The sequence below is a fragment of the Pyxicephalus adspersus genome, chromosome 1 (genome assembly GCF_032062135.1).
Source record: "Pyxicephalus adspersus chromosome 1, UCB_Pads_2.0, whole genome shotgun sequence".
In the NCBI taxonomy this organism is placed as follows: domain Eukaryota; kingdom Metazoa; phylum Chordata; class Amphibia; order Anura; family Pyxicephalidae; genus Pyxicephalus; species Pyxicephalus adspersus.
In genome coordinates, this window is record NC_092858.1 from 87,502,728 (window position 1) to 87,529,570 (window position 26,843).

Below are 26,843 nucleotides of genomic sequence, written 5' to 3' on the forward strand. Positions count from 1 at the left end.
ACATTGTAATATGAATTCCAAATACAATATGTAATTGTGACACAGTGAAGTGTGACACATGACAGGGTTTTCTGGCTATCTACACAATACAAATATACGTATGTATATTTAAGCATCTCAAACCCTAAAGTGTTTAAACATAATGTTAACAATAACTAAATCAATATTATTAAAACCAAACCAAAAAAAAACTTACAAAAACAAGATAAATTTAATCTGGAAAGACAGTTCAATAAAATAATAAGTGAAAACTTAAGAAGAACAGTCTAGAACATGTAACTAGAAACAACATTTGCAAAGAACCAACAAAAGATGTGACAAAGACATAACATAACTCTAAACAAATGTTTAGTCCTTCAGGGCTCAATAGTAGCAAATGGGCTCCAAAGCTAATACAAGCAAGATTATCCTGGAAAGCTCTCTGTATATTATGCTTAGTAATTAAGGCACATCAGCGTAGCAGCAAACCCTATAGAAAGGAGTGCCAAAACAGTTTGTTAAAGAGTTCATAAATTATTGTCTGACATCAACAAGTTTTAGGAGTATCAAAACCCATTTTAGTATATACCAGGCGAAGAAGGGGAATTCTTAAGCCCACTAAAAAGTGTTGGATGTATTTGTTGCTGTTGAACAATAGGTTGTGGTCTATTTCACAAAGTGGGGCACTCCACCACCTGAAGATGCCTCTTCACATACACAGTGTATACTTTATCTGCCTGTTGGTGGAGAGGAGGGCAATTATGTAAGCTTGGTTGGCACATAAACTTCTTACTATATATGATGTTTCTTTTCATTTAAAGCACTTAAAGTTCCTGAAAAAGCTCAATGTGGATACATCTCCAGATCTTGATCTACAAACTGATCTTTTTGTTTAATAGATGGTTTAAAGTTATACTTAACACTCTATAGGCACAGGAGAGAGATCCCATGCTTACCTCTTTCTGTTATACGGAACATTATGCCATTACACTACAGGGTAAAATTACATTTTGATGGTTGTCAATTAGTTCTTCCTTTATTTGATGAACTTATGTTGTCATCGCATGTTTTGGATACGTTTTTGTTCTGTTATACCTATGTGTATGTAATGAATTTTTATGCACTGTCCCCCTCCTTGTTTCATGTACAGGTCTCCTCCTGTATTTGCTTAACACTTTATTGTCTCTGACTTAAACACTTGTTTTTACCAAGATAAGTATATGCTCTTCTTTTTAATAAAACATAAAAAAAACAAAGTGGTTTACCGGACCCTTCTATTTCTGTTTCTTGCAGTCTAGCTTGGGACCCCAGGGGTACCCATGACGTGAGCAGCCTCACCAGAATTACTGCTCTGTAATGATTGGCAAGGCTACGTTTGAGACTTGAGACTCAAGAGACTTAATGTTCCAGCATCTCTTGCATTTCATTATAAAAGCTATCACCTATATTAGTATATATTGTAATTGTAACTTTACTCATCCTTTTGAAAGCATGGATATTCTAGTAATGAAGTACATAGAACAAATGTATTGTATGGTTTGGCAAATAGTTATGAACAAAGACTGAAATGGTTTACAATTTTTACATGTTGTTCTGGGCCCCCTCTGGGTTATTTACTGTATAAAATTTGGAAAAAGATGGGGACATTTGGGGAATTGAATTTATAAATAGGAATTAAACACTTTTGATCACTATAAATGTGTACACTTTTTTGAGGTGTGCCATCCAAACATTTTTCTGAAACTTACACAGGGTTTGACATCTATACTGAACCTATCACGTGTGAAAATGTAATAAACATAATGTGTATACAGTAATTTGAAAGCTTAGTACAAATGTTTAATTAGGTAATGTATTTGGCAGCATATTGTCTGCAACATCTAGATTTTAATGTTTACCGTCACCTAATTGCTTTGTGCTTTGAAAAGTAATTATAGAGCTGAAGGGGGTACCCTAGTTAGAGCCACATAGGAGCATCTCCACAAACAGTGGCTGTAAGAATAAACACTGTTGCTGGCTGTAAGAATGGCTTTTTACGTCAGTGTCAAAGTTTTTAGTTGGCTGCTTTAATCCATTTATTCATATTTCAGCCACAATCAATTAAACATTACTTTTATTGGTTGAATATGGCACAAAGATGTCTGCTGTATGGTCAGCATAAGGTAATAATCCAATCCAAAATTGCATACATTTATTAGCCAATAGTTTGTAATGGGTTATAAGATTCAGTTTTTACAATGTTTTATATTCTGGCATGAAAATAAGCACTTAAGGCTGGATTTACATCTCTGCGTTGATGTAACACATAATGCATGTAAATTCGGGCATTGCACTGACATTTATTTTGAATTGCACTCCAATGCACTCCAAGGCAATACATCTGCATTGTAGAATGCAACAGTTGTAATGTGGTACATTGCAAAATGTACAAGTTTTTGGGTACCTTAGTGCAACATTTATTAAGACCCTGCACAAATGTAAGCGTGTCCTGAAAACTTTTATAAAACATATCTTAAATCATACCCTATTGATCACTACTCCTACTTCACTGTCCCCAGCAAGAAAAAAGCTAAAGTGGGAAAAAAATGTTTTCGCTACTAAGTGTTTACTTTTTTCCTATTAACAGCACATTCCTTCGCATGTGTAGCAAATGAAGATACATCCAAAACGTGTTCAAATCTTTTAGTTAGCAGTTAGAAATAGCCTTGGCCATTTAGATCTGTGAAGGATGCAATCACATGCCACACTTGGGTTTTGTTTTTTTAATATATTATTTGTTCATAAATTATGTGAAATTAGGATGAAATAATCAGTAAAGAACATGGTGCTAATGATTTAATAAATTCATTAAATCAATAATTTTTTAAGCACAAATTTTTAACACCTAAATTCAAGTATGTCATTCAATGTGTTCTTGTATGTAACAAAATTATTTTTTAAACACTTCCTTTTTTTAATTACCATAAATTACCCCTAATGACCCTATCAACAAGGTGTATACACAGGCACTTTCTTTCTTGGGGTACAAAATGACAACAATAATTCCATTCATTCAAACTCTCCAGTTGGACCACCAGCAGCCATGCAAATGCACAGTAGTCTGACACGCCCCATAAATCGTTTGCTGTGCACATGAGATCACATACAGAGTCTACACAAAGTGCCCAGTGCCCAAATATGAACAAGGAACCTGTTTATCTGTATCAATCAATATTGTGATATTATTTTATAGCACTCTAAGCTAAACTTATTTTGAGAACTTAGCTTACTTTGTGTATGTGTGTAAACGTACAAAAATTACACATCCTATTTGTTAAAAATGCCCAAAGCTGTGGTTAGTAATGAATGGAATTTCTTGAAATGCCTATTCTGCAGCCAAGCACATGTGTTTTACTGCGGGAAAAGGACAAGTGGAACAGGTCCTAAAAGATGAATGAATACACTAACTCGGCGGTTAATCCCACATTTTTTTGAACATCTGTTTAAGAAGCTATCAAAATAATAATTTTGACTATGATACTGTTAAGTGTTCACAAAGTTTTGCATAGCTTATTTGTTTTTTTCTTATTCAATGCAAAGCGATGGTATACCACATGATATTAGGAAGTCTACTCCTATTTAAATTGGTTTAGCCTGCAGGATGTGATTCATCAAACTCCATGTTAAACATGTGGTCACCATAGGAACCTAAGCTTTAACCTAATAACTGTTCCATCTGGGGTGTTCCACTGAATCTTTTCTGTCTCCAAAATAGGTCCTTCTAAACCCCCCGCCCCTCCTCCCCTGTGGAGTTCACATAGTAACTTCTTCTATGTGTCCAGCTCTGGTTGTACAAAAGGTATCTGTTTAATGCTGGATAGGATATTCTGGAACTATTTGAGTTTCTTTTTCTTGCTGAAATAATTTTTGTCTCTGTTCTGTATAAGAATTAAGCCATGTATTAAACCATGTGTCAAGTTAATAGAGAAAGAAGCCAAAACAAATGTTAAGTATAATAAACAGAAAAATAACCAGTTGCATCCTGTGGAATCACTGGAAACTTTGCTCTTTCTACTGTTGCACAGATAGCTTTGGAGTTTATATGTTTTTATTGTCTTGTAAATGGTGCAGAGACTTAGAGTTGTGTCTGATTGCAAAAATATACTATATCTATTTCGCCAGCCTTTGGTAAATGCCATTTTAGTAGGAAAATCATTCTGCAATCCTCTGGATAGCATAGTTTTGACCTATGTAATAACCAAATCTAAATATAGATAAACTGATGCCAAGTTATTTCATTTCTGCAGATAGTAGTAGTTTTTCTAAGATTACAAGAGATTTTACCCAAGAGATTCACAAACATTTAAAAAATATTCTAGTTAAAGGGACATTTTACTTTCACCACTAAAAGGGTCATTTCTTTTATTGCAACAACAGGGAAGACTATTTAAAGCAAACTAGAAGTCCTATAAGATTATTTCCTTTTGCTGCAAATAGAAAAAACTTCCTTTTAGTTCATGAGCCTCATTATTATTCTATTTCTGTTATACGTGGCCTTACAGGTCAACAGCTAGACTTATGATTCAAGAGGGAATTGTAGCACTAGTGCAATTTTTACTTAAATGTTTAGGTCAAGTTACCCTCGCTCCTTCTCTGGCCCAAGCAGTACTAATGTTGTGTCAGTACTACTTGCCCCAGAGAAGAAGTGATGGTAACCCATGATGCTTGTCCAGAAAACTTAAATAAGTACAAAAGTATCATAGACAGTACTTAACTCTGTTGTTGATGCATGAGGCCAGGCCTTGAAACTGGGTCAAATTTTCTTGCACCAAAGAGAACAAATTGAAGAACTGGGTGACTCTTATGTCTATGGCTGTTCAATCCATAGAATTTTTCTCTAATGAAGATTATTCCATTTACCGTGCTGGAAACCCTTCACTTATTATAGGAACTAGTTGTTTATTTTTTTACAGTAGTGGTGCTTTGATTATAATTATTATAATTATATTTACTATGGAGCTGCTGAGTCTGTTAGCCAGAATTCTAAAAACAACTAATTCTGGGGTCCTCAGAATACAGTTTTGTATATAGAATGTGGCCAGTAACAAACTTACACTTAGGATTCAAATACATCATAAAGCAAATTTTCATTTTTTTGAACATTCATTTGGCAGCTTTAATTTCATTACACTGGAAAACTTGAAGGTTATTTGGCAAACTTTGTCACAATAACTTACCATCATGTAAGGTGCATATGTACTATGATTCCTTTAAGTATGAACATATCTAATTTTTTTCTAATGGTCCATATAGTATAGTCAGCTTAATTTCTCCAAGGCAATCTAAATAAGTTTTGGGGAGCATATCTGTGCTCGGTGTCTTTCCTGTTATTTTATAAGTGTTTAAAGAAGGCATACACTTCTAAGTCAAGTGATACATTTAAGAATTGTCTTAATTCATAGGCTTGAAATAGTGCATTTGTTGTCATTTTTTTGTATACTTAAAATTTTAGAATTACATCTGCTTCAGTGTCGAGATCAGTGTTTCTATTTATTTAGAGACACTTACACAAAAGAACTTTTTAAGCCAAGTCAGGGTACCCTACATCAGCTCCATATGTTCAAGCTTACTTTTAAATACCATTAAAAAAGCACTTAGCATTTATATGCGTCCGGCTCCTATAGCAGTCTGCTTTGGAAGTGTAGCAAAGAAACTAAATAGCCCCAGAAGCTATGTGTCATAAATCATTTTTGTCCATATTTGTTATTGATACATCTTCTTCATCACTGTCAGACATGTAGACTAATTTTGGCTTTGAAATTTTTATTACTTCACTTTTATAAATGAACAATTAATAATACACATTCCCATGCAGAGTTTAGACTTTGATAAAGGTCGCTTGTCTCTGCATCATGTATCGCTTTCCACTACATGTTTCAAGTTTGATTTACAGATAACAATACGTTGATCATGCAAGTTCTCACCTACATAAATAGCACATTGTGGGAAAGTTCTGCTCTTTACTTGTAAGTAGAGCAAAGCATTTAGCAACCCCCCCCCCCCCCCTTGCTGAACTACACACAAAACATCTGGAATTTATGGAAACATTAAGTGACTCTTAAGAAGCAGGGCAGGCAGCCATAGTGTTTCTTTTGTTTTTTAGAAACAAATATGTTAGCTGGGAGTGTAAAAACAGTAATAAGCACCACGCCAGTACTACCTATAGCATTGTAGAATTGAAGAATTGATCACCTTTGGTTGGTTTGATTTACAAAACAGAGTACTTTCTTTCCTTCTGGGGGTGCTTTTTAGTGAGTTAGGTTTTATGTTTGTGAATATTTGTGGCTTAGTGAAACCACACATAGTTTAAATCTTTTTAATGGCTTGTGGTTCACTCAAGGCTGTATGAAGGAGAAGGGGACTAATATACCAGGCAATCAATACACCAACAACCATTTTTATTGCTTATTACCAAATTGCCAAACATGTTAGCAGTAGCAATGTTTGCTGAAGCACCACCTCTGCACTCTAATGTGTATGCTTTTTAACGGTTACTTAATGAATTGCCCCTAAAGAACCAACAGTAGGTAATTTCTGATTACCAACTTATGGGCAGCACGGTGGCTCAGAGGTTGGCAACCTTTGCAGTGCTGGGTCCTAGGTTTGAATCTCAGCCAGGATTCTACCTGCATGGAGTTTTTTATGTTCTCCCTGTGTTTGTGTGGGTTTCCTCCCACATTCCAAAAACATTTAAAAGAAAAATGTTTTTCTGTAAAAATAAGTTGGGAACCATTTCTGGGGCCTAATACCAGGGCAGCCAACATAAGGGGGGAGTAAAAGAACAGTGCTGAACAGTGCATAAATAGATTGGCAGAAGGCTGTGAAGGTGAAGCATAACAGATACAATCTTTAAAGGTAAACTTTAAAATAATGCTTGAGTTACTTTACATTTTTTTATTATTACAACCTGAGCCTTGGTGGGTTTTTGATTTACTAAAGAGGGAATAGCAACAAAGTAAAGTGAATTACAGTGAAATGAACCCACAACTGGGCCAGGTATATTACCATTTAAAATAAAATGAATATGTGTCCATGTCAAACATTTAGTGAGTGGAATGGTACAATTAAAATAAAACAGTAAAAAAAATTACTACTGCACAACTGAAAGTTTGAAGCAGGTTCAATTCTGCTCATTTTACACATTTTATAAATCTGTTTCAGTTTCACTGCCATTTCCCTCATTCCCATTCACCCTTTAGCCCAGACTACTACAGACTACTAAACGCACGGACTTCGGACCGTGCATGCGCGGGGAGCCGTGTGTCACTGAAAGGGGAAGAAACTTCCCCCAGAGTGACGTCATGATGCCAGAACCTACCCAACCTCCCATCTCAGGTCTGAGCCAGAGACATAACCTGCCCACCGCCCTGAGCTGGCGATACATACAGGGGACATATATTTTCTTGCGGACCACCGGTTGGCGACCACTGCTTTAGCCCATCAAGCCGAATGTTGCAAGTTTAATTCAATATGATGTATGAATATATACTTGGGCATAAAAAGATTTGTACTGCATGCCATGAAATTGCCACAAAGACTGTAATTAAATGACCAGATGGTTTATGTCTTCACAAATAGTCCTTGTCAATGAGTTTATTATAAAGATATAATCACACTTTAAAATGACTCAAACATAAATTACAGCATGGATGGACAGGGGAATATAAGCAAAATGATGGAAGACTTTGCTCTAAATACAAAACGGGGATTTTGACATTCATTCAAACAATCCCTTATGGCAATCAATTACTGCCATTGTAACACATGAATCTAGTAGATTCCCACAAGAGAAAATTTGAGGGATTGTCTGATTTCCTGTTTTATAAATAGAACCCTAAAACTGTATCACTTGAATGTGTTAAAATAAACATTGAACAATACAAAAAACATTTTAGACCCATGGCTACTGATAATTTCCCTATATTGATGGATACATTAGTTGTATTTATTGATAACGATAGATGTATTAGAAATGATTGTATAAATTGAATGCTGTTTTCCCTGACTATTGAGACTCCTTGTTTTTGCTTTCAAGTTATAGGAGCATTTGTTTTATCGGTGTCAACAAAAGAGTTTAACTTTTGATCACTAACCTAGAAAGAACAGTGCATCTGACATCTGTGACTTGTCACTGTACATCTGGCGTATGTTGGACATATGAACGCATAATTATTTTCATAATTTTTATGTTTTTTATGTTTCCAGCATTGCCTCATACTCCTCAAAATGTATTATTTCCTGGAATTTTTAATTTCTGGCATGTAAAGCAGCTCAACTGTGTCCAACTTTGTTTAATGTGCCTGTTTGCCACTAAACTATTTAAGTGTAAATTAGTAAAGTAAATAAGTGCAGAAATAGGAAACCAGCATTCTGCCATATTTCATAATTCTGTTGTAAAATAATGAAAGATGATACCTAAATCTCTGGGGAGTGAAATGCTGTCACAATAAGACTTTTTTTTACAACCAACTTCCATGGTCTATTGTATGGATTCTTCATAATTTAGAGTTATGAAATACAAATATTATTCATCATGGATAAGCTGATTTGTTGTTTATCACCATGAAAGGTAAAGCACAAATTAGTAAATGTCATAACCGGAGCCTTAAAGCAACTCCATCACTAAATAAATAAAGTGATTTAAATAAGGATTCCCTATGTATAAAATAATTACTAGTTATCTGTTCTTCCACCTATTCCACCTTGACACAGACTCATTAACAGAGCCAAGTTGGCTTCAAATTTTCTGCGTCCAACAGGTCTTGATGTACTGCGTGCCCGGTCCTCCGCTGTATTCAGGGTAACCATCCATCTGCTGTTATGTTTATAGTTAATCCATTGGTTGTTAGAAAACTTCAGATGAGAAACATTTTTGTATTCAACTTTTGTAAAGTGTTAGTTTTTGTGGCGATACCTAAATATCCATAACTAGCACTCTATGGGTTCTTAAAAGGCATCAAAACAAAATATACAATTGCTTACAAGTCTTGGGTGCTGAATCTTAATTAGTTGAGAACAATGCTAACAGACAGATGGCAAAGAGAGCTTCCAGCTCTCATCATTTCATCAGGATCAATAAGAATTTATAAAACAGATACATATAACAAAAAGCTTTCATATGTATATTTAACAAACAAAAAAGAAAGCAAAAATGAGTAGTTCATTATTAGGCTTTACATTTACTTAATAAAAACAAGAATTATTTCATATCCCCTGGAATCTTTGTGATTGGATCATAATACCAAATCACAGTTTAGTTGTACAGAACAGTTGACCAAACCTACAGTTTTAAATCTTTTGACCTAGCAGAACAGGTCCTGCTGAAATACTTGACTTCAGCAACTATCTTTTCAAAAAAGTTTATTATTTTAGAGATACACACACATTTCTTGTCAGTGTCAATGATTAGGCAAACAATAGGTTCAATAAACATGGATATGGAAATATTGTCTGTTTTTTATCAGTGCCTGGATAGTTTGCTGGCCATTCAGATAGTAATCCATGAAACATCAATGAGTTCACAAACATTTTCAAGGCTGAATGTGAAAATCAGAACATTATAAATTGTGGACTACTCAAACAAGCTTTTATAAATTGTATATTCTACATATATATTTTCTTTTTTTATGAATACTGTATCTTTTTTTTCCCTTGCAGAAGAATGTTTCCCAGCTACAAAGTTAAAGTCACTGGGATGAACCCCAAAACTAAATACATTCTACTTATAGACATTGTTCCAGCCGATGATCACCGGTACAAATTCTGCGATAACAAATGGTAAGGAATTTTTGTTTAATTAATGATAATGTTTTTAACATTAACTTATTTGAACAAATAATCTCCCTCCTACTACTAAAGATGTTCAGTGGTGATATACCTATTAAGATAATTTACAAGCAAACACATTGCAATGCAAAAGGTAGCCCCAAGAATAATATAACATTAAATGTATGCTCTGCAAAATTATATGAACATGACCAACATGTTTCTTCAGGTAAATAGGTAAACTTGTTGGGGTCCTGTTTTGTCCAGTGAGTTCTGATCAGAGACAGTAATAGACAGAATAAGCCCAGTGCCAATATGAAATGGGGCCTCAAATGACACTAAGTAGGTTAGAGCAAGTTGTAAATTAGGCGTCCCTTTGTTACCTAGTGATGTTTAATAGCTTGTCACCTCTTCCCTGGTGTCTTAAATAGGTTGTGATATATTTCTACCTGCCAGATAGGGAATTAAAATAGTAAAAAATCTTTTTCCAATCTTAACCAAGTAAATGGCAGGGAATATGGTTGCACATTTATTTCCAGATGTCTACCTGGATATTAAGGGATTGCAAATAATTTGCTCTATTACTCCCTGTATCAAGTAGACACCTTTTTCAGCTCAGGGGCTAATCTTTCCTTTTATTCTTTGTTTTTAATTCTTCTTTAGAGTTAGAAAGTAGGATTCAATTTAGTACACTATACCTTAAATAAACTTAAGGGCCTGATTTATTAAAGCTCTACAAGGCTGGAGAGGATACACTTTCATCAATGAAGCTGGGTGATCCAGCAAACCTGTAATGGATCTGGTCCAGGATTGAAAACATTTGCTAACAAATACCAAATGGGTTTTAAGAAATCCATTCCAGGTTTGCTAAGGGTTTCACCCAGCTTCACTGAATAAAATGTATCCTCTCCAGCCTTGGAAATCTTTAAATCAGGCACTCAGTGTCTAGTTTGGGTTCTAGCCAAATTGAGCATTAAAACCATCAGTTGTCACCTGGGGACCAGCATTAAGCCTGAGGGCTGAATCAATAAGCTCATAGATTTCTAACTATTACTATTATCTAACTGTACTATTTAGTCACCCTGTGGAAATTGATTTTGTCAAAATATTTAAACAGGTACCATAAATCTTTATGCGAACAGTGTCTCTACTGTACTTAATTAAAACAAAAATAAGTGTTCGGAAAAACAGAAAAATGAACTTTTTAAAAAAAAAAAGGAGCTCCATAATTATTGCCTATTTTAGCAGAATATACATTTCATATGTATATTGCACACTGTCTTACCACTGCCTGACACTTGCTTGCACTGATTTTTGTACACACTTTTATGCAAAAGTCCTTTAGTAATTATATATTTGACTTTAATTTACTGAACTACAACAAGATGCATTTTTGAAACAATTGTTGCAAAAGTTACCCGCAGATCCAATAATACAGTTTTAGGTTGTTTGAAGACTTTTTAGCATCAAATAGTCAGCTCTTGGCTTGAATTTCCTGGACAAATTAGCAGTCATTGAAGTCTATTGCACTTGTAGATAATTCTTACAGTGAACAGATTGAGTGAAAAAAAATGTTGGCAATCTTTACAAATCCCTTGCTAGACTAATAGGCATCCACAAGTTTCTTTCTGAAAGAGCTCTTTTCATGTTAGCGTGATGACACCTCACACGTCAATAGCACAGAGAACACCGGACTCTAGATATCTGAGGTTTAATTAGAACGGCTTCCTCCTGCATGCTCCCTATGGAGGGTCCAATCATTGGTACCTAATCTGGAACACCTGATTCTAATTTATTGCATTGGATAAAGTATTAAAAAACTTAGTGGTGTACTTTCTTTTGCTCAAAACAGATCAGCATTGTAAATAATTTAGATTTTGAGAATGAATATACCGTGTGAATTGTATGGGCCATTTGTTTAAGTTTATTTTTTTGCTGTAGGCACTTTTTTTTATGTTTATTTTTCTATGTGTGTTTTGATATTTTTATTAACTTTTTAGTCAAGCATGGCAAATCACACTGCTCTGCCAGTTTTTCACACACACCAAGTCAGTTCTAGGTGGCATTTACCTAACCGTATGTTTTTGGGACATTGAGGGAAACCGGAGTGCTCAGAGAAAGCCCATATGAACAAGGGGAGAACATGCAAATGAGCCACTGAGCCAAGAACAGAGTGGGGTGCCACTTACTCACTCTGTTCTCCTCCTTTGACTTACATAGTGGTCATTCACTGATCATCGTTCACTGTAAGGTATCCATAAACGATATTGGGCAACCACATGTCAGATTTATGCCCAAGATGAGCATGACCACCTCTATTTCTTCATGTACTGATAAAAAGTGAACAAACTGAACAAAGTAAATACTGCTAAACATTGACTACCCACTTAATCATTATACTGCGGCTTGTTTTCTGCTCAAGCTCTGTGAAACCCTTCTCACAAAGTGGAAGTAAAATCCACTAAGTAAAAAAAAAGACTGGACAAGTAGGCTTTTTTAATGGAAGAAGAGAAAATTAAGTTGACTGCCATTAATCCTTCTGACTGGATGCACAGAATAGCCTCTTAGACTGTAAGCTCTTCTGAGGAGTCCTTTTTTTTTGTTTGTATATGTCTGTCATTTACAACCCCTATTTAATGTTCAGCGCTAGTTCATGTTGGCACTATATAAATACTGTTTATTATTATTATCATTATTATTATTATTAATAATTATAATAATAACTTTAGACTTCCCCAATATTATACAAGACAGTCCTTCAGGTACAAAGCTGCATTTTTTGTTAGAAAATACATTGTTTTGCTCTTCAGAGGATGGATCACATATGGCTGGTGGTCCCCTTTCTAGTGCTCCCAAAATGAGTTACAGAAAAGTTTTTAATAAATTTTATTACATTTCCATAGATACGCATACAACAGAATAACAGCAGCTCCCCTAACAACCAGTTTGTCTGTTCACTGCTCATCTCTGATAAGGGCTGAGCTTGTAGATAGCAGTGAGCTACCCTGTGAGAGATATTGAGCTGTAAATCATTGAAGCTTAGTTTTTTTAGTACTTTTATCTCAGAGAATCATTACAAAATGATGCAAAAGCTAATTACCCCTAGCAACTGATTGTCTTTTAATATCATGTAGTTAGGAGCAGTCAGAAAATTAAAACATGATTACTGGTAAGGGCTGCATTTTTTAAAGCAGTGTATTCAACATTCAGTTGACATTTTCTGGTGGGAAATACTGTATTCTAGGTCGATGTGGTTTCGATCATAGCAATTGATTATCTACCAGTCAAGCTGGTGAATGTCAGATTCACTGCTTTATAAATCTATCCCTAAGGCTTACTATTCATTGTAAATTACTCGTTACCTTACTATAGCGTTTTCTGCTTAAATGGAAAGACTCCTCATTTTAGGTATAGGTTCAAGTCCAGTCTGGTCAGTTGCTTGGAACACCTAAGCATTAGGGTATCAAAGCCCCTTTGTTACATATAAGAGAAAAGTTACAAAATATTTTAGAAAACAATCCTACTACATATATTATTTTACCAGTGCAAGCTTGAAAACTAAATCTGCAGTCTGATTTTGTTAATCCCAATTTTCAACAACTGGGGCTCCTATACAATAGCTATACAAAGTTCCTTCTTTAGGAGGGGTTATCCAAAGTATCTTTCTATTAAACTTCTGAGTACTAAAAAACTTCACACAGATCTGAACCACTCATATTGAGTTGTAATAGTCTTTCAAATGCTTGTATACATCATATTTAAAGCTAATGTTTGGCTTTGATAGTCATTTAAATAAGGCGACCATTTTATGTTTATAGGATGGTGGCTGGAAAAGCAGAACCTGCAATGCCTGGAAGGTTATATGTTCATCCAGATTCCCCAGCAACCGGAGCTCATTGGATGCGGCAGCTGGTGTCGTTTCAAAAATTAAAGCTGACCAACAACCATCTTGATCCCTTTGGACATGTAAGATTAAAAAAAATGTTATTAGAATATTAAACAAAAAGAATTAGCCTATAACTTTATTTTATTATTATATATACATATATATATATATATATATATAATATATTATATATATATATAATAATAATGTTATTAATTATAATAATTAACTGTTAATTATATTATTAGCTTATTGTACACACCATTGACAAAGTATTGTGCAGTATAATATTTGCCATGCATTTTTTAAATGTTATGCAATGTTCATTTCTTATTTTTAAAATGGATGATTTGGACTACTTTGTGGCTTTTTACTGAAATATTACTTGCCTTTTTTGTATCATTTCTAATTTCTTTCACTTTTTACATATTTAGATGAAAATATATATTGTTTATTTAAATGGGTGAAAAGTTTAGATCTCCTTTTCTTTTTTAAGTCATGGTATTATGTAAATGTGAAAAGTGACAGAGTTCCTGTTTTGAAAATATTATTTGTCTGGCTGTTATCCTGATATTAGTGTTTTTTTTTACCTTTGTAGCCACTGACCTGACACAAGTATGCAGATTTTTTTTAAATCGGACTTCACATGCTGCATGCTCAATAAAGGTTATTGGCTCAGAATGTATCAAGGCAAAAAATAACCTGGCAACAGAAATGGGTGTTTCCTTTCATAATTTTGTTTGGCTTGTTAAGTAAGTTAGTAAGTTAAAGCAGAAGTTATGCTTATATTGTGGTTGTTCACCTGAGACAATCCTTACCATTTCTATTAGGGGAGAATCATCTGACGTGTACGTAATCTTAGTGGAGATGGTGATGGTAATGATGGTGAGAAATGGGCAGTTTCTATGTACAGAAGTTAGTGTCTATCTATTTACAAGTTGCTTTACTATTGCAAAGAGACTACACTGTGCATCAAATATATGCATCTCTTTCAGCCAGTGTCATTTGAAAGTGCTACCATGAAAATGATATCATCAATCACCTTCTATAATTGTATGATAGACAAATTGAGAATGTGAGATTTTAATCGTCCATGAAACATGTTCCCAGCAAACTTAGGGACTCTTTTACTTTTGGCCACTGAACTTATTTGTCAGTTGTTCATCCAGTAAAACACATAAAAAACACTGCCCAGTTCATACTGTTCAATAAATACCAAGCCTCCAACTATAACTCATCTATTTCCCCGTGTGGAAAATTGTATCCACACAGGAAAATAGGAAACTGATGATTCTCTGTCAGGACATCACTCTTATGAGCCTAGCAGTCTGAGTTCCTTAAAGTTATTAACACCAAATTTCGAGTTCATAGTCACAATTCTGTCTGGCCCACATAATTTGATAAGCTAGCAGCTGCTTTGAGACACCACTGTCTATGTATAACAAAAACTATAACAAAGTCAAAAAATGTTTTTTAAAAATGTGTTCCTTAATATTTTTTCTAGATTTTGAAACGACTAAGTTGCACTCATTCCCCCCTCCCCATCATGTCTGATTAGACATGTCTTGTACCAACCAAATACAGAATACTGAAACACAACAAATGCTTCTTCATTTTCAGCTATGATGAACACTAGAGTGTCCTCTGCTGGAGGAAGTATATACAACCTTCAAGAACCAAAACCATGGGGAAAAAACATAAACATTGTGAATGAAATCAGTTTTTAAAAATACACATGGTTGCTGCTATTTCCTATCTGTCATTCTGATCCCTTGCTTTCTGAATTACAGAACTAGAACTCGTATGCACCTAGGGCCCCCTGACTTTTTTCTAGGTTTTGTAACATGCATATTTGAAGTCACTGTTTGAAAAAGTGCTGACCGTCCAAGTACCTGGCATTAATAGAGGGATGAAAATATTGCCAGTCCTTTAAGTCTCATGGCAGGTGTGCTTTCATATTAGGTCTACATGTTGCTGCATACCCCATGTGGATACTTACATAATTACATATTACATACAGATCTTAGTATATTAGCATTGTGAACAGGTAGGAAGAATGTATTTTACACTGCTGAACAGTAGGAAGAATGCCACCCTTACAGTTAACCAAAAAGACCATTGGTGTCACTTGATGTCAAACTGATTGATTGCCTATTGCTCATGGAACCCCTGTAAATTCTGGGGGAACCGTGGTTTGAGAAAAACTGATCTGGTTTGTCCCAACCCCTAATACTGTCACATCTGCTAAACAGTTTCATGTTATAAATAATAGACTTCTTTGTTCAAGAAAAGGTTTTATGTCACTGATCTTGCTATGTTCTCCAGTGGTGTTTACTGGGTCTACTGGTTTTTACCTAAATTCATCATAGAAGGTCAGTGTCCCTAGAATATGATATTACAGGTTCCTCTGAGGCAGGAACATGAAGGAACAATCTTTGTGCTGTTCATAAATATAGAACTTTAACCAAAACAATTACATATTTGAAGAAAATATGCATATACATATTTAAGACAATCACTAAATGCTCAGGTATTTCTAGTCGACATAACTCACATTCAGGCTGAAAAAAAACATCAACAAGAAAAATTGGTTTTGAAAATCCCCATACTCCTTACTACCTCCCCCAATGTAGGATCATACATATCCTCAGGATTTACAGCAAAGAGTCTTATCTTACAGATAGGCGTATGTCCAGTATAAATGTTGACATTAATAGAATAGCCTTCGGATTATTGCAACTTCCTTCTGAAGGGTGAAGTTATTCTTTGATGATAAAGAAAATGTATTTGTAGTCAATACAGTAATTACATTCTTCTTACTTGTTTGTAAGGCAGGTGCTGCAGAAATTCATATTTCCATGATTGCAACTGTTCAAAGATAAAAAATAGGAGTTACAATTAGCTGGTAAGACTCTAATAATGTGTTAGCCATCAAGAAAACATGCAAGATGATTTAGTGAAGGAGTTTACAATTTATAAAGCTGTCCATGCCTTCCTGTCCTACTGAAATCTATTTCGTGCTTTGGTGTAACAAGGATGCAAAGTGATGCAATTTCTCCTCAATAGCATTAAAAACCTAAAAAAAAACAGATCTCACCATACATGTCACAATCTGACTGAACAATCTCTATTTTACTAAAACAGTGGTTTATGGACCTGTCTAGACTAATTCATCAATTTATATACAAAAGGGCAAGTTTTTTCATGATAGTTGGTAGGTTTTAACCTAGAAACGTATAATTTATGCAATTTATTTACTCTCTTATCCAAACATTTTTTCATATATTTTCCTCCTATTATGCCTTCATAAAAACGTAGTCCCCCCCCCCCATGTTCACGTCCTCTGATAATGTCTGGTTGGACGAAATGCGTAAAGGCCTTGTGAACTTGGCCTGGGCTACGCAATCACGTCACATATGTTGGGAGTCAGCATTAGGGTGAGGATCTGTATGTCCATTCATGGATGAGGTTTTAAAGTTTTATCGATTTTGGAATTGTTTCAAACTCAAGGATTGCGAAAGATTTGGATGCACATGAAAGATTTTATGGGAATACCGGGGTTGTGTTTTTAAACGGAAATGGAATGGAGACCATAGAATGATATTTTCTCCCTTGATGTCAAGAAACTGTTTGTTTTTTCCTATTGAAGAGTTCAGTTGTTTTTTTGGATCCACTTTCTTTTGAAAAGTAGCACATCTCCAAATAATATTATATATAAGAAGAATGGTTTTTATTATTTGCAAGTGAGTTCAATTTGTGCAGTGACTGATTGATTGTATTCCATGTTGGAACATATTTTTAGTGTCACTAGCCCAAATATTTATTGATTTTTGGGAGGTGATTGATCCTGTGCAGTGTGCTGCTTGGTTGCTACCGCAATACAATTTACTTTTTATTGCAAACTTGGAAAGATACCACGCAATCAGTTTGCAATTAAAAAAGCTATCTGATCATGCTCATCATCATTTTAATTCTGAAAAATAAATCGCAGTAAAACTGATAAAAAATGAATTATACAATGTTAAATGCAATAACAAAGTAAAACAATTGTGTACATCCAGCATTTAAGCTCATGCTATGGTCTTTTAATCTTAAATCCGTTTTAGATATTCAAAGGGAGGAAAAAAAGTCATTATAAATGTACATTATATACGCAAATAAAAATATAAATACTGTGTTGTCCTGGAATTCATGTGCTTTCCATGCTGGGATTATGAAGACATTTTATAGGCATCTACAATTTAATTTGTGTTTTTCTACCTCTTATTCAAATGGTTATAATCTATAACAGTTGAACTAATTTTACCTAAAGCTGGTTATGATGGGTATATGCCTGTTTTAGTCTACCCAACAACAGGCAGGTGCTACTCCTGTTCTGTTGTCTTCTATATTTATTATAGTTTTTTTTATGGATCATTTTAGTACATCTTTTTTTTTTTCAAGAAGCATTTGTATAGGAACCAGTTAAACATTTTAAAACCATTCTCTGGTACAGCAATTAAGGATAAGAATGCCAAAAATTTTATTCTGCAGTTTTTCTCTAAGGAAACAGGTGAAGAATCTACAGCTCAAGAATAAAATGTCAGCCCATTGCGGTATTAGAAGAATATAAAAATGTAAGCATTCAATGTTTCAGGCACCTGAAATAAACTTAGAGCTGCCTGCTTTTTATGGTATAATAAAAGTACACAATTGACAATGCCGAAATTGCAATTCCACTGAGGCAATTTATCTCTTGAAGAAAAGGACAATTTATTTAAGGCATTCTCAACAAGGGTTTAGTGGAACCCTAAGGTTCCTCCAGAGGTTATTAGGGGTTCTTTGAGCTGTGGTTGATTGACCTCCCATTTGATGATGCCCGTATAGAGACCAACACCATTTGGCAGAGCCAGCTGCAGGAAGCCAGGGGTCTTTGCACAGATGCTCCTCATTTTTTGACCAGGTTTGGTTGTTAAGCGAGGAACATAGGATAAACCCAGCCTTAAGCCCTGCAAGCACGTACCATGACAAGTTCACTGACAGTCTGCAGACCGGGGATCTTGGGAAATTGTAAAGGATTGCAAAGGAGGAAGACAGATGGAGCCCAGAAGACAGAAGAGGAGATGCCATGTTGACGTACACCGTATAGTTCTTGTACAGTATAGTTCTTGTACAGAGCTGGTCTTGGGTGCAGAGGCATTCGATAAGCAGGTAAGTCATTAACATTACGAATAACTACAGGTAGTCCTCGTTTGTCAGTAATCTGATGACCACTGTATAAACTATCATAGGTAACAAATGTAAGGAGCATTATTTCCAACTGATGCCCAATGAATTGATTTTAGTAGAGTTCCCCTGACCCCTAAAAAATATTCTGAGTGTTCCTCCAGGGAAGGGCAAACTTTTGCATTGTTAAAAGAGTCCTACCCAATAGAAATATACCATCAGTACTCTAAATATTAAAATAAAAATTGAGGATAAATCTGTAGCATCCCCCTACTCCAGCATATTCCTGTTTGAGACTTTAGACTCAATTAATGTGTTGTATTTATAGGAAATATTAATATATCATTCAAAAAGAGAAGCACATCATCAACATTGGGCTATACTTTTTGAACACTATACTTTTGAGTTTACATTTTACTAAGATATTTAAAAAACACTACATCTGACTTTCTGTAGTATGTACTAGTATTTAATCCCCTCTTTTATGTGGATAATATTGCACTTTAACTAACCTTTGAAGGTCAGAATGTCAGCATGAGTTGTTTCTTCCAGTAACAGTGGTTGTAAGAAAGGTTATATTAAAGCCATATAATTTATGGGTTCATCAGAAATGAATTTGTTTAACCTTAATAGTGTACATCACAGGATTGGCAATATATCTATATATATGGGAAAGTATTAATTTATAGTCAGTGAATTCATAACTAAGCCTATTGGATATATTGGAGCCTATACTGGCGTCCATACTAAGAAGAACTAGTTTCAGTCACAAAAGTTACTGGTAAACCTAAACAATAGCTATGCATTTAAATGGTTCATGTATTTTTGAAGTTTATTTGACTATTCATAGCTCAACACTAAGTTTCATATACATTTAAATAAGGAGTTGAATATATATGTTTGTGTGTAGGTTTTAACTCCTCTATTCAATTTGCAATTTAATACCAAGTAATACTAATTTATAAGAAACGTGTATATGTCTTTTTTTTTTGCCCAGACTGTTGTTTTTGTTTGCTTTGTTAGTATTTACTGTTTTTTACATACTGTCATGGTGAAATAAGGTTTTGTTCTGATAGTCCATTAAAATATTGTTGGCAACCAATTTGATTTTTTTATGGTATTATGCATCATTTTCTTTTTCACTCACTTCCATTCTTGCATTTCTAATGACTTTTGGCTAGACCACGAGTTTTAACTTTAAGTCTCTCTATGCAGCTGCTCAAATTCATTTCTTGGCTTTGTGCAAAGTCAATCTACTAGGCTAACCGGGAGGGAGTGGGGGTAGGCTCATCAACTGGCAGTCTTAAGGAAAGGAAATGATTAATAAATCACTGCAGATATTTATGTGGTAAATGTGGCTTTTATGCATAAGGTGATGTTATTACATGATTTGTGCTCCATGATGTGAAAGACTTTTGCCTGCTGGCCTACATAAACCCGCAGAGGACTACCCTCTAACCTTTTGCTCCTCACCTATTATGGTCATATCATAGTGACATTTGGTTTCAGAGAACAAAGACTTATAGTATAAAAACAGATGATGTAGAAGACTAGCTGAGAAACTGCTAAGGATGTGATCTCTTACCACAACACTTAGACAGATCAGCTGTGGGCTGCGCAAAAGCAGCTTTACTCTACACCATAAAACTTCACAATGATACATTGAAAGAGAACCCATAGACAAAACTTTTTTTTTATTTAGTCTCCTACCAACCAACTCAGTGCTGAGTCTTTCGGCTTGCCAGAAACCTGTTGGTGCTCAACATATGGCGGTACCATGTAAACTATGTTGAAGAAATGTTTACTGAAGTTCCATCTCTAAAAAAGCAGATATTTTTGATGCGACAGAGAACCCCTTATCAGAGGGGTTGTCAGGAGAAGATGGACGGATGGAGAAGACGGACTACTAAATTTATTGACTCCAGACTGTGCATGCCATAGTGATGAATTAAAAAAAAAACAAAAAAAAAAAAACAGGGGTAGGGTGACCGTTATTTAATTTACTAAACTAAGTGAATGTGCCTAATTTATTAATTAAATAAACGTTAGTATCTTCCTTTTAATTGTATCTAAACCAGGGGTTTAAACTCAAGCCACGCGACTTGGATTCAAGTCCGACTTAAGTCACCTAATGAATGACTTGCAACTCGACTTGGGGTTTTTCCCCAGCAACTTGCAACTTGACTTGTGACTTGCTTTCTCTGCTGACAGCTGAAGGGGATGGCGAGGAAGGCAGTGAGGGTTCTGTAACACCGCCTTCCTCCTTGCCCTTCTTGCATTCTAAGTTTTCTCCTCTGATAGCTGAAAAGGGAGGGGGTGGGGAAGGATGTGTTACAGAAGCCTCACTGCCTTCCTCCCTTACCTATTCAGCTGTCAGAGGAGAAATTTTAGAATGCAAGAAAGTTGGGGAGGAAGGCAGTGTTACAGAAGCCTCACTCCCTTCCCTCTTCAGATCAGCCGTCAGAGGAGAATGCCATACTAAGTAAACTTAGAATGCAAGGAATGCGGGGAGGAAGGCAGTGTTACAGAAGCTTCACTGTCTTCCTCCCCACCTTTCTTGCAAGTCCATGGATTCCTCCTCTGACAGCTGAAGGGGGCGGGGAGAAGGGTGGTGTTACAGAAGCCTCACTGCCTTCCTCCCTTCCCTGTTCAGCTGTCAGAGGAGAAAGCCGTGGACTTAAAATGCGATCCTGTGGGGACAAATGGGGATAAATGAAGTGACTTGACTTGGGACTCAACTTGGAAGAGTTCTTGGTGACTTGAGACTTGACTTGGGACTTGATGTCAATGACTTGAGACTCGACTTGGACTTCAGGGGTGACGACTTCGTCCAACCTCTGATCCAAACCCAAAAACAAAAATGTAATATATTGCAGCTTTACATGCTCTGTAAATAACAATCTAAATTGGCCAGTCCCTATAAACTACCTCTCAGAAATACATTTATTACTATTTGCCTAAGTCTAAAACTTTGGCTTCCCTAGGCTAGTATTCATGGAGGTCATTTTATATTTTGATATATTCCCGCAAATCTGTGTAAGCTTGTTTATTATTCAATTAGGGAGTAGGTATATATAGAAGGAAATCTGAACTCTCAGACTGTAAGCTTCCTTGTACATGGTCCATTTCTCCTCCTTTGTCATTGTTTGTGCTTGACTATTATGCAGGTTTGTCAATTGTATCCCCTATTTAATTGCACATCATTGCACTTTATAGTGAAGTAAAAAAATGTATTAAGTCATCTTTTATAATCTGAGGAACTAAATTTGCTAAATGCTTAGAAAAAAATCCAATACTGACATACTTGCTTAGTTGAGTCACTGACATGGACCCACCCTGTCCCGACACATGATATACACATACCCCTTCTAGATCAGTTGCTCTCTAAGCAATGAAGATAAAGGACAGATCTGACAACCCAGAATTATGCACCATCAAAAACAAGCCAGCAATGCCAGCTCCCATATTTCTACCCTGATATAATCTTCAAGTAATAAATATTTCATAGCAGTTTCTTCATGCTATATCATGTACTTTACCATCATTCTGCAAAAGGGTAAGCAAAGGACACTATCTGGAATACATCAGCAATAAAAATTACAGTGGAATGTTAATGAACAAATACTGGGGGCAAACACAAGTATATTCAATTCACAATTTTTAAGGTATCTTTTCAGATTCACTTAAATTTGGATAATATTTTTACTGCTTATATCTAGACTAGCTTCCAATGCAGTCTGTTTTATCTTCCTGAAAGCACATTTATCTTTAACTATTACCTGTAAGCTACACATCCTTAATCATGTGAAGACAAACTTGCAGATTCTGTTTTTGTAATCTGCCAGATGCTGTCTTCATAGAAAAGCAGTAAGTAAGTGCAGGATGGTCAAGTTTAACGGGGCCAGATGATCTGATAACCCATCCAGGATTATTTATTTCAAATTATATGAGGCTACAGAATATACAAACACACAGTGAGTCACTAACACGTGAATAAAAATTAAACTTTAAAAAAAAATTATAGATCAGGGGTTAAATTTTTTTTTCTACTATTCACAATAAAAATACATGGCGGCATGTAGAGAAGACATGTACTAAGGCATAATAAAGGTCGCCATTGCTGACCTCCTCTGAAAATCGTTGCCTGGCTGTCATACTTATGTAATGGCTTTCTAAATGATTGACTTGAAACGAGTATGATAATCAGAAGTTCTAAAATTAAAGCTAAAATTCACGTATAAAACATGTAAAAATCAACGCAGCTTAGTTTTTATTAATACATCAAAACATGGCTGAATAAAGACTGAATAGGAAATCTGCATCCTCCTGGGATACATACATCACATATCCCAGGAGGCTATGGGCTGCTCCTTCTTCGCATGGCTGATATCGATGGGGCTTTCCTTTAATGTAAGAAAAAAAAAAAATGGTGATCCCACACGTGCAGTGAGATGGCACTTTTTTGTTTCACTCTCTTGAAACGAGTCACCCAATCTTGTGCATGCATAGTGCGAGATCTGGTAAGGTAGGAAGAGGAACCTTAAAAAAAGAAGAAGATGGAAGTGAAGAAGGAAGTCGGTGCAGCGCAGGATCTACGGAGCTAGAATCGCTGATTTGAGATCGATGACTTTCCACCTATAAAGGTAAGTGTTATTTATTAAATTTTTTTTACTGATAGTTCCGCTTCAAGAATTGCTTCTTAAGGATAAATCTATATTATTGTGTTGATTTAAAACTAAATTGCCCAAAAACCTTTCCCCTTTAACCCCAACATAAAATTTTCCAAGAAGTAATTATTCTATGCAGGGTTTAATGTTCCATCATACTCTGGAAGGTTTAATGGATTGTTTTGTGGGTGTTTAAACCTTACTGTTGCTTTTGCTGCACAAGGCGATTACCTTTTTTATAGCTTTTCTGCAGCTGTGAATGCAAGCGTGCTATGGAAAGGTAGAGCATTTAGCAAATTATGGTCTTACATTTTAAAAGCAACACATAAAGTTATAGTGAACTACCTTTTGCTTTTCCTTTCCATATTTTGTATTACCCATTCTGGTCTTCTTTTCTTCAAGTAACATTTTTTTGTGTTCCTTATTATTGTTTTATGTGTTTGTCTTTACTTGCTAATCTGGATAATTTCGGGACTATAATGTATGTGGCTGGTGTAGGTCTGCTCTGTAGCTGTAGCTTTTCTATATGTCAGAAAACCTGGGTGTGTTGGTATGCTCCACTAGAATATAAAATGTGAAGGTAAGGAGACCCATAGCCAGGTCTGCACCACTGGCTGAGGTCAGAAATACATTATCAGGGTGCAGGGAATCCCAAAGTTTCCCTGCATCCCCATATGGATATTAGGGGTGGGTATTCCTGATGAATGGCTATTTAAACCAAATAAACTAACATAAGTTATTATATTATTTAATAAATGATAACTATCAAACGTGTGCTAATAAAAAAAAAACTATTTTCTTATAAGTTATGAAATAATTGTCCTAACTTCCGACTAATGTATTGGTAATATATTTCTGTTATACCTGACTTTGTATCTGACTTACATTTAGCCTATGGTCATTGTGAAGCAGAGCTCCATTTTTGATTAAATGGCTTGCCATTAGCAGAAGTCATGTTGTCCTCATTTCTGAACTGTCTGTTCATTAGAAGTCCATCTTGTCCATACGGGGACCCTTTAAATGGTTAGTTTCCTTAAGCTGGATAGAAGAATTTCATTAAGGGTAGTGATATGACTGAAGAGTCCTCTGGGCTGTAATACATACCAGCAAGGTAGGGAAGATGGATAATGAAGTATAGAACAGAAGACCTTGTGTTGGGAATTGTTTTATTAGTTATGTATTGGACTTTTTGGCCTAAAGATTGTTAGACCATAACTCTGTGTGGACATTCCTTTTAATAAACCCTAAATCTGGTTTCAATCAGATAGAGCAGACAAGGCAATGGTAGGTAGACATTTAGAAAAGGAGATTCATTTAAATATCAGATTTACAGAGCTCTTGTAGTTGATGTTCAGTTTGTGAGGCATTGGCATATTTTCCCAGTGTGCGTATTTTCTTTGTTAACCAGAGTTCTGCCTAAAAATATAAAGATAGAAATATGGTCTCCCCTTTAGAAAATCCTACTTACCTGATTATCATGGTAAACCAGTGCTCTTGGGGTCAGTGACCTGTAGTAAATTTTCCGATAGTAAGTTATGATTTTGCTTTGATTTGCCCAGTTTTATGTTTGCTCCAAGTCATGTACTCATAAAGTATTAGCCAGTGACAGCTGTTAAATAAGTGTTTTCAGAATGAAGCTAGCAAATTCAGGCTAGGTTTTCTCTCAGTACCGGTTTGCTTTAAGCAATTCTATGGGTAAGGTGTAGGTGAGAATTTTATATTCTGACCACAGACGTGCTAAACGTTGGTGTCAAATTAACATTTTCACATTCTTGTCACAGTGTGAATGTGCTATGCAATTGGATGAAAATAAACTGCTAAAAATAACATTAGTACTACTACTTGGATGAAGAAAAATGTATTTTTGGCTGTCACTCCTTAGGCCAGATGGTCATCAGCTTCTGCCTTGTCTGGGATACAGATGCCTGTGACACTGGATACTCATAAAGTTATTCATATGAGATCTAAAGAAGCCAGAATATTTTACATTAAGCTGCAAAACAAATAAGATATTGTTAGGCTGTTGAAATATGTTTTATTATTGCTACCTATTTACTTAATGGCTTAGTTTTTTTCAATAAGGTATTAAAGGTTATGTAAATCAATTTAATTTACACAATAGGGAAAGCATAGCTATGTGCAACAGCTAGACATAAGGACAGTAGAGTGTACATTGCAAGGAAATGTGGACACTTTTGGCTTGATATATTAAAGCTCTCCAAGACTAGAAAAGATAGACTGTCAAGGGAGATCCAACATATCAGGAATAATTTCTTAAAAATCATTTGCTTTGATAAATCAGGCCCATTGTCCACTAAATGAAGGGGACTACATAAATAACGTTTTGTATAGGCTTAGGACCAACCACAGTGGCAATAGGAAGAGAACATTCAATAAATATAGTAAATAGGGAATATGCATGTGAATTGTTACATATGTAATTGTGTTTATAAATTGAGAATGGAATTGAAGGTTGTGTGTAATTATGTATAGTTAGTCATTTATTAATGCTACTGTAAAAATTACATATTAGTGGTTAGCACTCCGGCCTTTGCAGTGCTAGGTCCCAGGTTTGAATCTCGGCCAAAACACTATACGCATGTTCTTCCCGTGTTTGTGTTGGTTTCCTCCGGGTACTCCAGTTTTCTTCCCACATCCCAAAAACACGCAGTTTGGGTAATTGGCTTCCCCCCAAAATTGATCTTAGATTAAAGACATATGACTGAGGTAGGGACATTAGATTGTGAGCCCCTTTGAGGGACAGCTAGTGACATGACTATAGAATACAGCGCTGCATAATATGTTGGTGCTATATAAATACTGTATAATAAAATTAACATTGTCTTGTTTTATATTGGTTATATTGACCCATAAAATTGTATGTTATTTTTGTCGTTGAGGTGGTTATCATTGCAGAGGAGTTTGTGTATTTTTAAATTGTATGTTTCTGTATTCATCTGACTTGTTGGAGGGGGGGTTGCAAAATAATTTGTAATGGTCCCTAAATAAGTATACTTCAAGTAAAAAAAAAATCCCAACTCCTGACCTGCATATTTGTTCTAGGTCAGAAATTTATGAAGCTTTAAAGTAGATTTGTTACAAACCAAGTACTATTTTGAGATGTTGCAGTATTAGGTTGGCACTGTGACCACCTATTCATAGTTGATAGCTGTAGCAGTCATGGTAAGTAGCATAACATACCTCAAAGATCACCTAAGAGAAGCTAGCCTGTCAAGTTATTCAGTAGATCTGGTATTGTGTCGCTCTTCAGAATTATCTAATGTACTGCTCTGAGTACCCTA

The 26,843-nt window shown here is 35.3% G+C and overlaps 1 protein-coding gene across 3 annotated transcripts in view; it reads left to right on the forward strand.

Moving 5' to 3' along the window:
* TBX4 (T-box transcription factor 4) overlaps positions 1-26,843 on the forward strand; it is an 82,876-nt gene that overhangs the window by 47,387 nt on the left and 8,646 nt on the right. For all 3 annotated transcript variants that reach the window (XM_072417182.1, XM_072417174.1, XM_072417190.1), the window contains exons 4-5: positions 9,676-9,795; positions 13,602-13,749. In XM_072417182.1, the coding sequence (XP_072273283.1) occupies positions 9,676-9,795; positions 13,602-13,749 (268 nt within the window). The remainder of the gene's footprint in view (positions 1-9,675; positions 9,796-13,601; positions 13,750-26,843) is intronic.